Consider the following 12,161-nt stretch of genomic DNA (forward strand, 5'->3'; position numbering starts at 1 on the left):
TTTAAAAACAAAATTAAATATATATTTTAAAAAACAACAACGGAAAAAATTGCAAAAATTATTTCAGTAATTTCACAAGTTGAAATTTAGGCGTTAGGGTTCGGGACAGACACCTCCCAATTGAAATTAGCCAATAAATGATGATTTTATATATATTAAGCTTACTAATATTCAATAGATAATAAGGATCTTAGTAAACATCTAAAATTTGAATACTTAAATGCTTTTTAAATGTGTTTTTTGGTTGTGGGACAGCAGTTTGCACCAATTCTGTAGAATGGCCCATATATTACCATTACTGTATAAACTGTGAATGTAATGGAAGCCCAATTCTGCCACATAAGAGACAAAAAAATGCTTTGATAACAAAAGTCGAAACAATGACATGTCAAAATGATGAGATACTAAGTTATAGTTACGAGATTAATAGTCATCCTCTCATAATTATAACTTTTTATCACATCTTTTCAACATTAAATGACAATTTCAACATTTTAAGTCATTATTTTTACTTTTTGTGTAACAATTGATTTACCAAAGCATGATTTTCATATGTGACAGAAATAGGCTTCAATAACGTCTTTGTATAAAATGCATATTAAGTCCCCAAAACTATAAAAGACAACAACACACACAAACACACTGTGGAAATGTATGTTTAATTCCTTTATAAAACACAGAGAAAAGATAATCAGCTACAAATCTCTACATTTCTCCTCCTGAAGTCTGAGTTGACGTGCGATACGTTCTGTAAAACACGGGACCATCTCTATCTGTGACAATCTCTCACACTAAAAGCGTAATCAGTGTTTCTTCTGCGGGTCTTCATGTCCTCGAGAGCCTCGGCTGAAGAACCTTCATACTGACTTCAGTGAAATGAGCAGAATGAACTCGAAGAGCGCTGGAAACACACTGTCACACACACAAATGATGAATTATGACTAACGCATCTCCATTCAGATGGCATTTTCATTACATTAACCATTTTAATATACCAAAGCAACATGTAGAAATAATGCATTTATATTTTACAATCATGCATTTGTTGGACACTTGTTAGTCAAACCTTTTTGAGATACTGGTAAGCTTTCATAATACTTATAAAAGTGCCCCATTATGCTGTTTTAAAGCTCCTAATGTTGTTTTGAGTCTCCTACAACATGTTCACATTCATCCAACATCAAAAAACACTTTAATTCTCTCATAATATCCATTACAGCATCAGCTCTTTTCTCAGTGTCTGAAATGGTTTGTTCACAGATTCGGTCTCTCTAAGCCCCGCCTTCAGATGGCCCAGTCTGTTGTGATTGGTCAGAAACCAAATGCTCATTATCATATCTGAATCTCAGCGCTTGATACACAGTGATACGAACAGTAATGATGGAGTTGTTTTTACCGTATCAAGCAAAAAAAAACATCTTTTCGACATGAATAACACGAACCAAACTCTTCCCGTCTCAGATACACCTACAGTGATTGAGGGTGGGGCAAAGGAAACACTGTTCAGCCAATGAAGACCAGAGGTGGGCATTATGCAAATTAGTTACAAACCTACATAGGTTCAGCAGGAAGTGAGACTGAAATTACTGACGACTTGTTCAGAATAGCTTGGGAAACAAAAATCTTTAAAACTTTTAGAGATTTTACATTCACAAACAGACATGAAATACACACTACATGACAGGGAATATCTGAAACAGCATAATGGGGCACTTTAATAGTAATAAATAAAAATGTGGGTGAGAAGACGGACCTGCAGAGGCTGAATATGATCCAGTAGGTCCAGCAGGGCCACTGCTGGAAAACAAAGAAGGACAGACTGACACTGGCGCTGGAGTGAGCGACCAGAGCTGAGCAGACGTTCAGAGAAACACCTCGGCCAATCAGATGACAGCGACACAATCCTCTACATTTACTTCACACATTTATTCAGTGTAAATCCATCAGGACGGTTAATAATGACACACACAGCTCTTCTGATTCAGAGTCTATATTTGTGACATAATGTTGATCACCAGAACAAATCATTTATTTTAACTCGTTGCACTTGCTATGAGGAAAGACATTCCAGAGTGAAAAGCAGAAATTAATTCTTCAGTTTGTTATTGACGGGATGATTTGTAAGGATACACAGGACGGCCTGATTACTGTTGAACATGGAGCCTCCCGAGAGAAATCCAGCCAGTTCAATGACAAACAGAGCCAGAGTCACAGACAGAGCCACCACCAGCCTGACACACACACACACACACACACACACACACACACACACACACACACACACACACACACACACACGTCAGATATTACTACAGGAAAAACTACAAGAGCATCATCAGATCGACTCAACGCTTACATCCAGCAAAAAACGGCATGTTTGCCATATATCCTGTATATACTTCTATTTTCTACATGTGTTTGTAAACTGATTGTATTCATATTTATTTTACAGTTTCTTGTATTTCTTGTATGTTATGCTTGTTTATGATCTTTTCTTTTTCATTCCTATGTCCGTTCTATTCCCATTTTCTTGTTTTCTATATTCATATGTACATTTTCTATTCCCACGTCATATTTATTTCATTTTTTTTCTTGTATTATTATTTAGAATTATGTTGTTTTTTTTGTTTGTTTTTGCTTTTATTTTTATGTGTTCAATTATCATGTTCATTCTTACATAAAATTCTATCCCTGTTAAATTTTTTATTCCAGTTACTATTTTCTATTCATTTGATTTTTTCTTATATTTTCTTTTTATGCTCTTTTCTCTCTTTCTTTCAGTTTTTTTTTTTTACTTTTTCTATTTCTTACATTTTTCTTACAAGTCATAAATTTTATTCCTGTTACATTTCTATGTCTTGTTTTATTTTTTTCTTGTATTTTTCCTGTTTATAGTTTATATTATGCTTGTTAATGCCCTTTTATTTCTCCTTTTTATGTCCGTTCTATTATCACGTTCTTTCTTACATAAATTGTATCCCTATGTTAAATTTTCCTTTCCAATTCCTGTTCTATTCATTATATTTTTTTCTTGTATTTTCTTTTTATGCTCTTTTGTCTTTTTTTCCCTGTCCCCTCTATTCACATGTTTTTCTTACATAAATTAAATTCCTGATAAATTTTCGATTCCTTTTTTGTCTTGTTTATTTAAATTTTTCTTGTATTTCATGTTTATAAGTTTTTGTATGTTTGTTCCATTTCCATTTTCTTTCCCATGTTTCCTATTTCTTAAAATTATATTCCTATGTAAACTTTTCTATTCCTATGTTTGATTTAATTTTCTCTCTTGTATTTTTCCTGTTTATTGTTTATGCTTGTTAATGTTTTTTTTACGCTCTATTAAGTTGTTTTTTCTTACATAAATTCTATTCCTGTTAAAATTTCTATTCCTATTTCTATGTGCTACTGCTATTTATTTGATTTTTTTCTTGTATTTTCCTGTTTATGTTATGCTTGTTAATGCATTTTCTTTTCTTTTATTTTTATTCCCATGTCTGTTCTATACACATAAATTTTATTCCTACTTTAAATGGTCTATTCTGATGTCCTATTTTATTTTTTCTTGTATTTCCTGTTTATTGTCTGTTATGCTTATGAATTTTTCTTTATTTTTATATAAAAATAATTTAAATATAAATCCTGTTCTATTTCAATGTACTTTTCATTTGTAAATTTTAATCCTGTTAAATTTTCTATTCCTATTCATGTGTTCTATTCATTTTATTTTTTTCTTGTATTTTCTGTTTATGTACTTTTCTTTCTTTCACTTTTTTACCTATGTCCGCTCTATTCCAGTGTTCATTCTTAGAAACATTTTTATATTATGCAGGGAGATGCTGTACTGTATACGGTTGTTTGTTTGTTTGTTTGTGTGTGTGTGTGTGTGTGTGTGAGAGAGAGACAAATAAAAATGTGAATATGAACTGAACTGGTGTGTGTTTTACCGTGTATCTTCTGCTCTGAATTGTTCTTCAGTGAAATCCAGTGGCAGGCATGACCGGATGTTATTCTCCTGTAACACACACACACACACACACACACACACACACACACACACACACACACACACATTCTGAGTTCTGTGACTCTCTTGAGCAGAGATGTTAGATCTGTCTCTGTGTGTGTGTGTGTGTGTGTGTGTGTGTGTGTGTGTGTGTGTGTGTGTGTCTCACGCGGGACCAGAAGATGGTGATGATGATGACCAGGTGCGCGGCGAGCGTGAGGAAGCGCGCGGGCACGAGGCTCTTTACCGCAGACATCCCGCCTTCACACAAACACACCTGGACCTGCAGTATCAACAACAACAACACAAACACAACAACTGTACAAACATCACAGACTAGACAAGACATCCCATCATACAGTCGCGGTGTGTCTCTAAATCTGGTCGAAACCGTTTAAGTGTGTGCTGCAGTTATTTAATGACACTTCTGCTTTATTAGGGATCATATAGTGAAGATGAACTTTAGTGAAAAGAGATTTATTTACACTCACATGTTCAGCGGTTCAGCCACAGACGCGCACGTCAGCGTTACTACAGCAACGGTCTCCGCCTCGAGCAGCGCTGCGCTCATATCGCCACCTGCCGGCGCGGAGGCGCGCAGTAACACACACACACACACACACACACACACACACACACAATCAGCTGCTTTATTAAAAAAAAACGTACATTAAAGCTGAAATCCAACCAGAATGATGACAACACAGAATAAAATACTATCACTAGTGATTTATTTTACACACTTTGGCCCGGTTTCACAGACAGGGCTTAGCCTAAACCAGGATTAGGCCTTAGTTCAATTAGGGCATTTAAGTAGCTTTTATAGATGTTCACTCGAAAAACACAGTATTGGTGTGCATCTTGAGACAAAACAATGACACTGACATATTTTAAGATCTGTCAGTACAAGTTGCTTTCAGTTAAAAGAACTCAAACATGCATTTTAGTCTAGGACTAGCTTAAGCCTTGTCTGTGAAACCGGGGGTTTGTGTTTAAAGGTGATAAAGAGGATCTATGGAATTACATTTGATCCAAAAATAATGAACGTAACTTTTCAAAAAAACTAATAAAAATATAAATTGAAACTGAATAAAATGTCTTTGAAACTTAAAAAAATAAATCGCAGGCAAAATGTTTGACTTTGTTTTTAATACACTGCATGTTTTGCTAACAGTTTCTTTTCTTTCTTTCACTGATCTTTACTTACAAAAGCATTTCCAGAGTTTTCATTTATGCTTCTGAAGTTTTCGTTTACGATCCCAGAGTTTTCGTTCGTCTTTCTGTCACAAATCTCTCGCGGGGGCGGGGCCAGCAGTGGTGTGTTCTCATTGGCTACTGAGTTTTTGATTGACAGCTTCTTCTTGACCTGGAAGTGAAGACGTCAACTTTGTGTGGAGGTGAGCGTCTGTAAGCGGCTTCTTATTTCATTTAAAGATATGAGTTTTGTTTTTGAATTTGATCTGTATTTATCTGCGGCTTCTACTTTGTCGACATAAACTTTCAGGAGCGTGAGAGATCAAACGCGAGAGAAAATGAATGTCTTGAGGTTTAATTGTACATTAAAGGTTATAATACTGAAAATATTGCATAATGTCCTATGTTTTCGGAGAATATTTGATTATTTCTGATGATTCTTCTCTATTGTTGGGTCTGATTAGGTTGTGCTGTTACAATTTCAAGAGAAACTAGTATCATATACATGTATATATTCAGCCGTCAAGAAAGTCTCACTCCAAACCAGGTAATCAAGGTTGGCAACCATGGCCATCACTCTACCCATTGTTAGCACATACACATACACCAGCACAATTAATGATCACTCAATTCTGAAGGATTCAAACAATATGAAAATAACAGTAAGACGGTATAGACCTCAAAGGGCATTTCAGTACTCCACACAAAGAATGATCTTGTTGCCATTTTTTATCATTCTAATAATTTTACTTAGTTATTTTATTTAGTTAACATTATCATCTAACATATAAAAGTAGATTTTTTTTAACAGTCATCAACAGTTTTAATTGTGACTTATATATATAAAAAAAAAACAGTTGAATAAATGTAAATGAAAATATGAATCAATTCAAATAAATTTAAATTCTTTATTGTCACTACAGCATACACACAGGTATCAAAGTGAAAGTGTTGGATGCAATTATGTTGTGAAAAGAATGACCAGAATCCACAAAACACTAACTGCATATTCATGTAATGCACAGTATTCTCATGATATACAGTACATTACTATAAAAATGCACAAGCACCTATTATAGAATACATGTGTACAATTCATAAAATTCATTTTATTAGCATTTTTTTTAAATATAGTGAATAAACTGTATTAATGAATGGAATGAAATGTTCATGTTGTCTGAATACATTTTGGTTTGACTGTATGACTTTCATTCTCCACATAAGCACAAATATCTTTAAGAAAATAGTCCATCTCTGTGAGCCCATAAGTGGACTGTAACCCATACACCTATGATGGTTGGTGGGAAACGATTGTTAATAATTAAAACAGTTTAAATTATTAGTATTTTTCTCATCTATTTTTTCACTTTCATTCATCCACTTGGGTCACATGGATTACGGTGTCTTTAGGACTCGAAGACATGTATTATTTTCCTAAAAATCCTAATTCATGTTTATCTGTAGAAAGAAAGTAATATGCATCATGGACGGCATGAGGGTGAGTAAAATATATGAGAATTTTTTTGGGGTGAACTCTCACTTTAACATTCATATGTTGTTGGTATGCTAATCCAAGATCAGTATGGACTAATAAGAATAAAGTACAACCTCTTGTGTGTTTGTGAACTGTGTCTTGTTTTAATCTAGAGCTCCAAAAAAATTAAAATATTTGCATAATATCAGGTGTCTGAAGATCAAGATCCCAGTCAGTCAAAGGTGATGTGTCTGAACAAAATAAGATTCTTGTCTGATGGGGACAGTGGATCTCTGGGGCTACCACTCCCTCCTCTGGGTCAGCATCAGCATTTTGTTAATGGAAAAGTTGCTCCACTCCCTGGAAAATAAGAAATCAGATGTATTATAATCTAACAATACAAACTGCTTTGAATTCCCACATAACAAATTATGCAAACTTAAAATATTTATTTCAAACAAATTATATATAATTTCAGCCATAATTACTTTCATGTATTAGGTTTTGCATTTGGCCATACAGTACTGTGCAAAAGTCTTAGCTTTGTTGTTTTAGCAATGTTTTAATGACCACCCATGTTTATTTTTTGGTCTTTATTACAATGCAAACAGAAAATACAGGAAATATGCACACAAAAAAATCTGAACAAAATTGATTCTATAAGCAAAAATCAGTATTTAATGTGACCTCCTGGACTTCCAGTTTTTTCAAAGGAGAAACTTCTGATCAGATTTTGAAAGTTTTCTTGGCCTTCCAGTCATTTTCCTTTATATGTCTATACACTTTATATGTATTATTATTAAAGACTACCTTTTCCCCTTTAAATATGATCTAATCCAAGGCTGTATGTACAGTACATAACCAGATCCTGTAATGATTGGGTTAAATCAACACAACACTGCTGTATAAAGTGGGCTCTAAATGAGCTCTAAAATACCTCTCCATCTGAAAAAGCAAAAGCAACTGACGTCTTCACTTCCAGGTCAAGTAGAAGCTGTCAATCAAAAACTCAGTAGCCAATGAGAACACACCACTGCTGGCCCCGCCCCCGCGAGAGATTTGTGCCAGAAAGACGAACGAAAACTCTGGGATCGTAAACGAAAACTTCAGAAGCATAAATGAAAACTCTGGAAATGCTTTTGTAAGTAAAGATCAGTGAAAGAAAGAAAAGAAACTGTTAGCAAAACATGCAGTGTATTAAAAACAAAGTCAAACATTTTGCCTGCGATTTATTTTTTTAAGTTTCAAAGACATTTTATTCAGTTTCAATTTATATTTTTATTAGTTTTTTTGAAAAGTTACGTTCATTATTTTTGGATCAAATGTAATTCCATAAGGATCTTTTCGTCAACTAAAGGCAGGCATACACTGTGCGATTTTCGTCCGATTTTGAGCCGAATTCTGACTCGTGCGACTCTTTTCGAGTCGGGCCGATTTTCAGCTTTGTCGTGTGTCGTTTGTCGTGCAGTGTTCGTGCAGTGTACACGGGGAAACGAGTGGCGATAAACCTCTCCCGACTGGCAATCGCATGGTCGGATGAAGTTCTGGCATGTCAGAAATTTGGTCGCCCCTCGTGAGGATATCGCACAGTTGAAGCAGAGCTACGAACCGACTTGCCTAAACCCTGTGTTTCCCCCCCCCCCCCCCACTGCGCCTGCGCGAAAAAAGAAATTAAACCAATATTCAATGCAGCAAGAAAGAAAACGAAAAGAGGGAGATCTTTAAGTTCTGTAGCTATCAAACTAGCTGCAATTTAGCAAAATGTTGCTTACCTCCAGTTCGTGTTGCATGATGGATAAACCCACGGTGCCTGTATTAATTTACTTGATCATTAATTTATATGTTTCGCTTTTCACTTTCTATTTACTCATGTAGGCTATTTAATATTCACTTAATTTTATTAAATGCGGAAATGTGAACTGTTGTCCATCATTTGGCAATTGGTGATAAAGAAAAATGTCACGTCTCATATAGGAATTTTTTCCATTTTAAACCAGGAAGGCGAGTCAGTGTCTACTTTATATTACACAAGCAATGTGCAAACTTTGCGCGAGAGTTATGCCGATGAAGACGTCTCAATCCCCTGTCAATTATTCACCAGCCTTTACAAAAAAATAAAAGTAAAACCGACCAGCTTTCGGTGCACATTCTCTCAGAGACAACAAGATAAATCCTACTTCAACCTGATAACGGTAGGCTATATATCTTAATTTATTTTCTTAATATTTCTCCTGTGGCCCATAAACTGTATGTAGTGGGTGAAAAAATGAGAAGTATTTCGTATTAAACAGGTTGTTTTTGAAGTGAAGCTGCTTTTCATTGACTGATTATTGCAGTCTGCGACATAGGCTACTGTTAATAATTTTAATTATATGCCTTTAATTCATTGTATAAATGTCTTTAAATAATTTTCAGTGAGGAGTAGGCCTAATTATAAGCTAATCAAATCTTTTATTATCCTCGCAGCGCGTCAGTTATGCGGTGATGCGCTATGAAATATTGCGGGCCGAATGAATTGTAGCTAATATCAATTTAATATTAAATAGGCCTACCCTATACTACTACTACTAATACTAATAATAATAATAATAATAATAATAATAATAGGCTAATTATTATTATTATTATTATTATTTAATATATGAATTGGAAATGCTAAATCCTCTTGATATCCATAGCTGATGCTTTTGACAATATTCTCTGGAAACACATATCGGCGCATCCCAGTACGTGGGTTTATCGTGCATATTTCAAACGCATAGGGTGTGTCTCAATCAGTTCCCTAGCTCCCGAGCTCGTGAATCAGTATATCCTGTACACGAATTCGGGCACTGGTAAGGACAGTAAAAGATGCTGGTTCACTACACATTGGGACACTTATGACTCTATTTCCGGCGACGTGACAACGTCCTCATTGTACAACATCACTACTGGTATTTATGAACAATAACAGAGCTGATATTTTCTGACATTACTTGTAATGTTATTTAAACTACATTATGATTAATTATTTGCTTGTTACTTATACGTGCAACATTTCAGCCGTGAATAAATTATAAGTGTTAGCTAGATTATGTTCATTACCTGTCTAGCCATGTATGTTTATGCTGAAATATAATAAAATAACGGTTTGTATTTTTAAAAACAATTATCCCGTATCGTTATGTGTAGTGAGTTGGCTCACGTGATTCAAGTTTCGCGCTTCAGAACTTCCGTTAAGGGAGCATAGTGAGCATCGATGCTCCCTGGTTTTCACGGTGCATTGTGGGACTTTTCAGGGAGCGAACGTTTCAGTGCCCTGGAAGGATTCTGCGAATGAGACAGCCCTATAGTGTGAGCAGTCAAGTCACGTCTCGCATAGTGTGAGCACATAAATCGTGCGTTTTGGCTTTCCATCGCACGCGATCTACTCGTACAGTGTGAGTTGGTAACCTTGCTGAAATCGCACAGATATCGCACAGTGTATGCCCAGCTTTAAAGCCGAGTTCAGACTGCACGATTTTAGCCCCGATTTTGGCTCGCCGACAGGTTTTGAGAAATCGCCGACAAATGCCCGAAATCACAGGCAAATCGGTGCTCGTTCACGCGAGTGACAATCACGCAGTGTGAATGAGCAAAGACGTGATCTGAGAGAATCGCCGACGAGTCGCCGACACCCGTGAGATATTTGGCATGCTAAATATCTGGACCTGTCGGCGATTCAAAATCCTGCAGTGTGAAAAGTGTTCTGACTGAAAACTACATCGGCGATGACCGACAGCCAATGAGAGAGCAAGATACAGAGCAGCGGGGAGTTCGGGGAGGAGTTATAGACCACAGTATCAGCAAGCATGGCTTCGTTTCAGATAAACATTACAATTTTATCATACAGAAGCAAAGCACAAACATTTGCTTGACCATCAACAGCAGCACATTGAAAAGTTATGTATTTTGCTCCAACTGTCGTTGCAGAACACACAATCCTTGTTCTTCGCGTCTCCCCAAACATTTCCTTCTCCATATTCTTCTTTTCTTTATGTTGTTTTCGCTGCAAATCAGCGCACAGGCAATTCGTATTTCAAGCTTCTTGCGGGCTACTATTTTTAATAATAATCCCACCGTGTGTCTCAATCAGCTCCCTAGTTCAGTAGTCAGGGCACTGATCAGGGTATCAGCCACATTCACTTTCATTATATACTGATTCACGACCTAGGGAGCTGATTGAGACACAGAGCCAGTCTCACGTGAGAACTCTGGTCTTGCGCGCGTTGTTTCCTTGTCATGTCTCGCGTGTGTTTGGTTGTGAAACGTAGTTTGCGTGCCAGACAGAGTTGTCGGCGATTCTTCCTATTGTAAAGTCATGCAGTGTGAAACCTTCTGTCGCCGACCCATCGTGCAGTATGAACATAGCAGTGACTGAATGCTGGCCAAGATAGTCATGCAGTGTGAAAAGAACAGTGACCCGACTACTTTGAAAATCGTGCAGTCTGAACTCGGCATAAGAAACCAAAGACTGTTACTGAGTTTTTGAAATGAGCGCATGCGTACGAACAACCCCCCTTCCTTTCGAGGGAACGCCTCCCAAAATTCGTGCACGAGTATTGGAACACGAGTGTTTACCACCGGCATTCGCTGTGTCGTGTTTTTTGGATTCATTATGTCGGACTCACCGCAGGTAACTCATAATCTGCAGTTGTTACTCCTGTCTCCTGACAAAGACATTGCATGCGGCGCCTGTGGAGTGTGGAAAGTTACTGGAGCGCGCAGCCGCACTCGTCTCTCACAAGGAATGTCACGGCAGTGATTGACAAGCCAGAGGGCCAATCGTTTACGCGATGACGCGATGTTTTTAAGGCCCTACCTCGTGCACAGATGATGCATATTAATATTATTCCTTTCAGTGCACCTAATAAATAGTCTTTTATCAGTTAGTAAAAACAGTTTCAAGTAATATTGCAAAAATGTATAAAACAAAACATCCTCTTTAGCACCTTTAAGTCTTCCACTTTTGACAAAACCTTTGCTCTCTAGAAACCCAGTCAGTTTGGGTTAGAATTCTTTAAAAGGCTTATAAACACTGAATTATTACCAACATATGAAATGAAATGAAGGGCATGCATCAGAAAAATTGGGAATGTTGGACAGTAAATATATGAATATAACAGCTTGATTTTGCAGTGTTGTCTAATGTCCGTTAAAGCAAAAGTGTCCAAAAGTGTGAATTATGCGATAACGGACACAGCAATGCATCATGAATTATAAGATCATTATGTTTGTAGCGTGATCCATTAAAATGTACAATATATATATTTCAATTCAGACCTAGATATTATCACTGTAACTCCACTAGGTCTGAAATATATTGTTCACTGAAAACATGATGATCTTAAATTTATTAATTATTAATTTACTATTAATAAATGTGTAAAGTTGCATAAAATGGAAATACTCAATAAAGTAGGCTAACTACATTACCTCAAATAGATGAATGGTTGGATTCCACAACTGGTA

The 12,161-nt window shown here is 36.2% G+C and overlaps 1 protein-coding gene across 1 annotated transcript; it reads right to left on the reverse strand.

Annotated features, from left to right (window-relative positions):
* Nucleotides 1–640: 640 nt before the first annotated feature.
* Nucleotides 641–4,600, reverse strand: tmem107 (transmembrane protein 107). The gene is made up of 6 exons (XM_048188011.1): nt 4,495–4,600; nt 4,173–4,286; nt 3,945–4,012; nt 2,131–2,231; nt 1,754–1,850; nt 641–912 (listed from the first exon to the last, which is right to left on the reverse strand). The coding sequence occupies exons 2-6, from the start codon at nt 4,257–4,259 to the stop codon at nt 858–860; spliced, it is 408 nt and encodes a 135-aa protein (XP_048043968.1). The 5' UTR covers nt 4,260–4,286; nt 4,495–4,600; the 3' UTR covers nt 641–857.
* Nucleotides 4,601–12,161: the final 7,561 nt, after the last annotated feature.

The sequence above is a fragment of the Megalobrama amblycephala genome, linkage group LG4 (genome assembly GCF_018812025.1).
Source record: "Megalobrama amblycephala isolate DHTTF-2021 linkage group LG4, ASM1881202v1, whole genome shotgun sequence".
NCBI lineage: Eukaryota > Metazoa > Chordata > Actinopteri > Cypriniformes > Xenocyprididae > Megalobrama > Megalobrama amblycephala.

What these genes read in the sequence shown, in the direction of transcription:
- tmem107 (XM_048188011.1), bottom strand. Translation starts at nt 4,259, where the DNA reads ATGTCTGCGGTAAAGAGCCTCGTGCCCGCGCGCTTCCTCACGCTCGCC. An exon ending in TCACCATCTTCTGGTCCCGC is followed by an intron (nt 4,013 to 4,172) that starts GTGAGACACACA and finishes TGTGTGTTACAG; the next exon opens with GAGAATAACATCCGGTCATG. An exon ending in TTCAGAGCAGAAGATACACG is followed by an intron (nt 2,232 to 3,944) that starts GTAAAACACACA and finishes TGTGTGTGTCAG; the next exon opens with GCTGGTGGTGGCTCTGTCTG.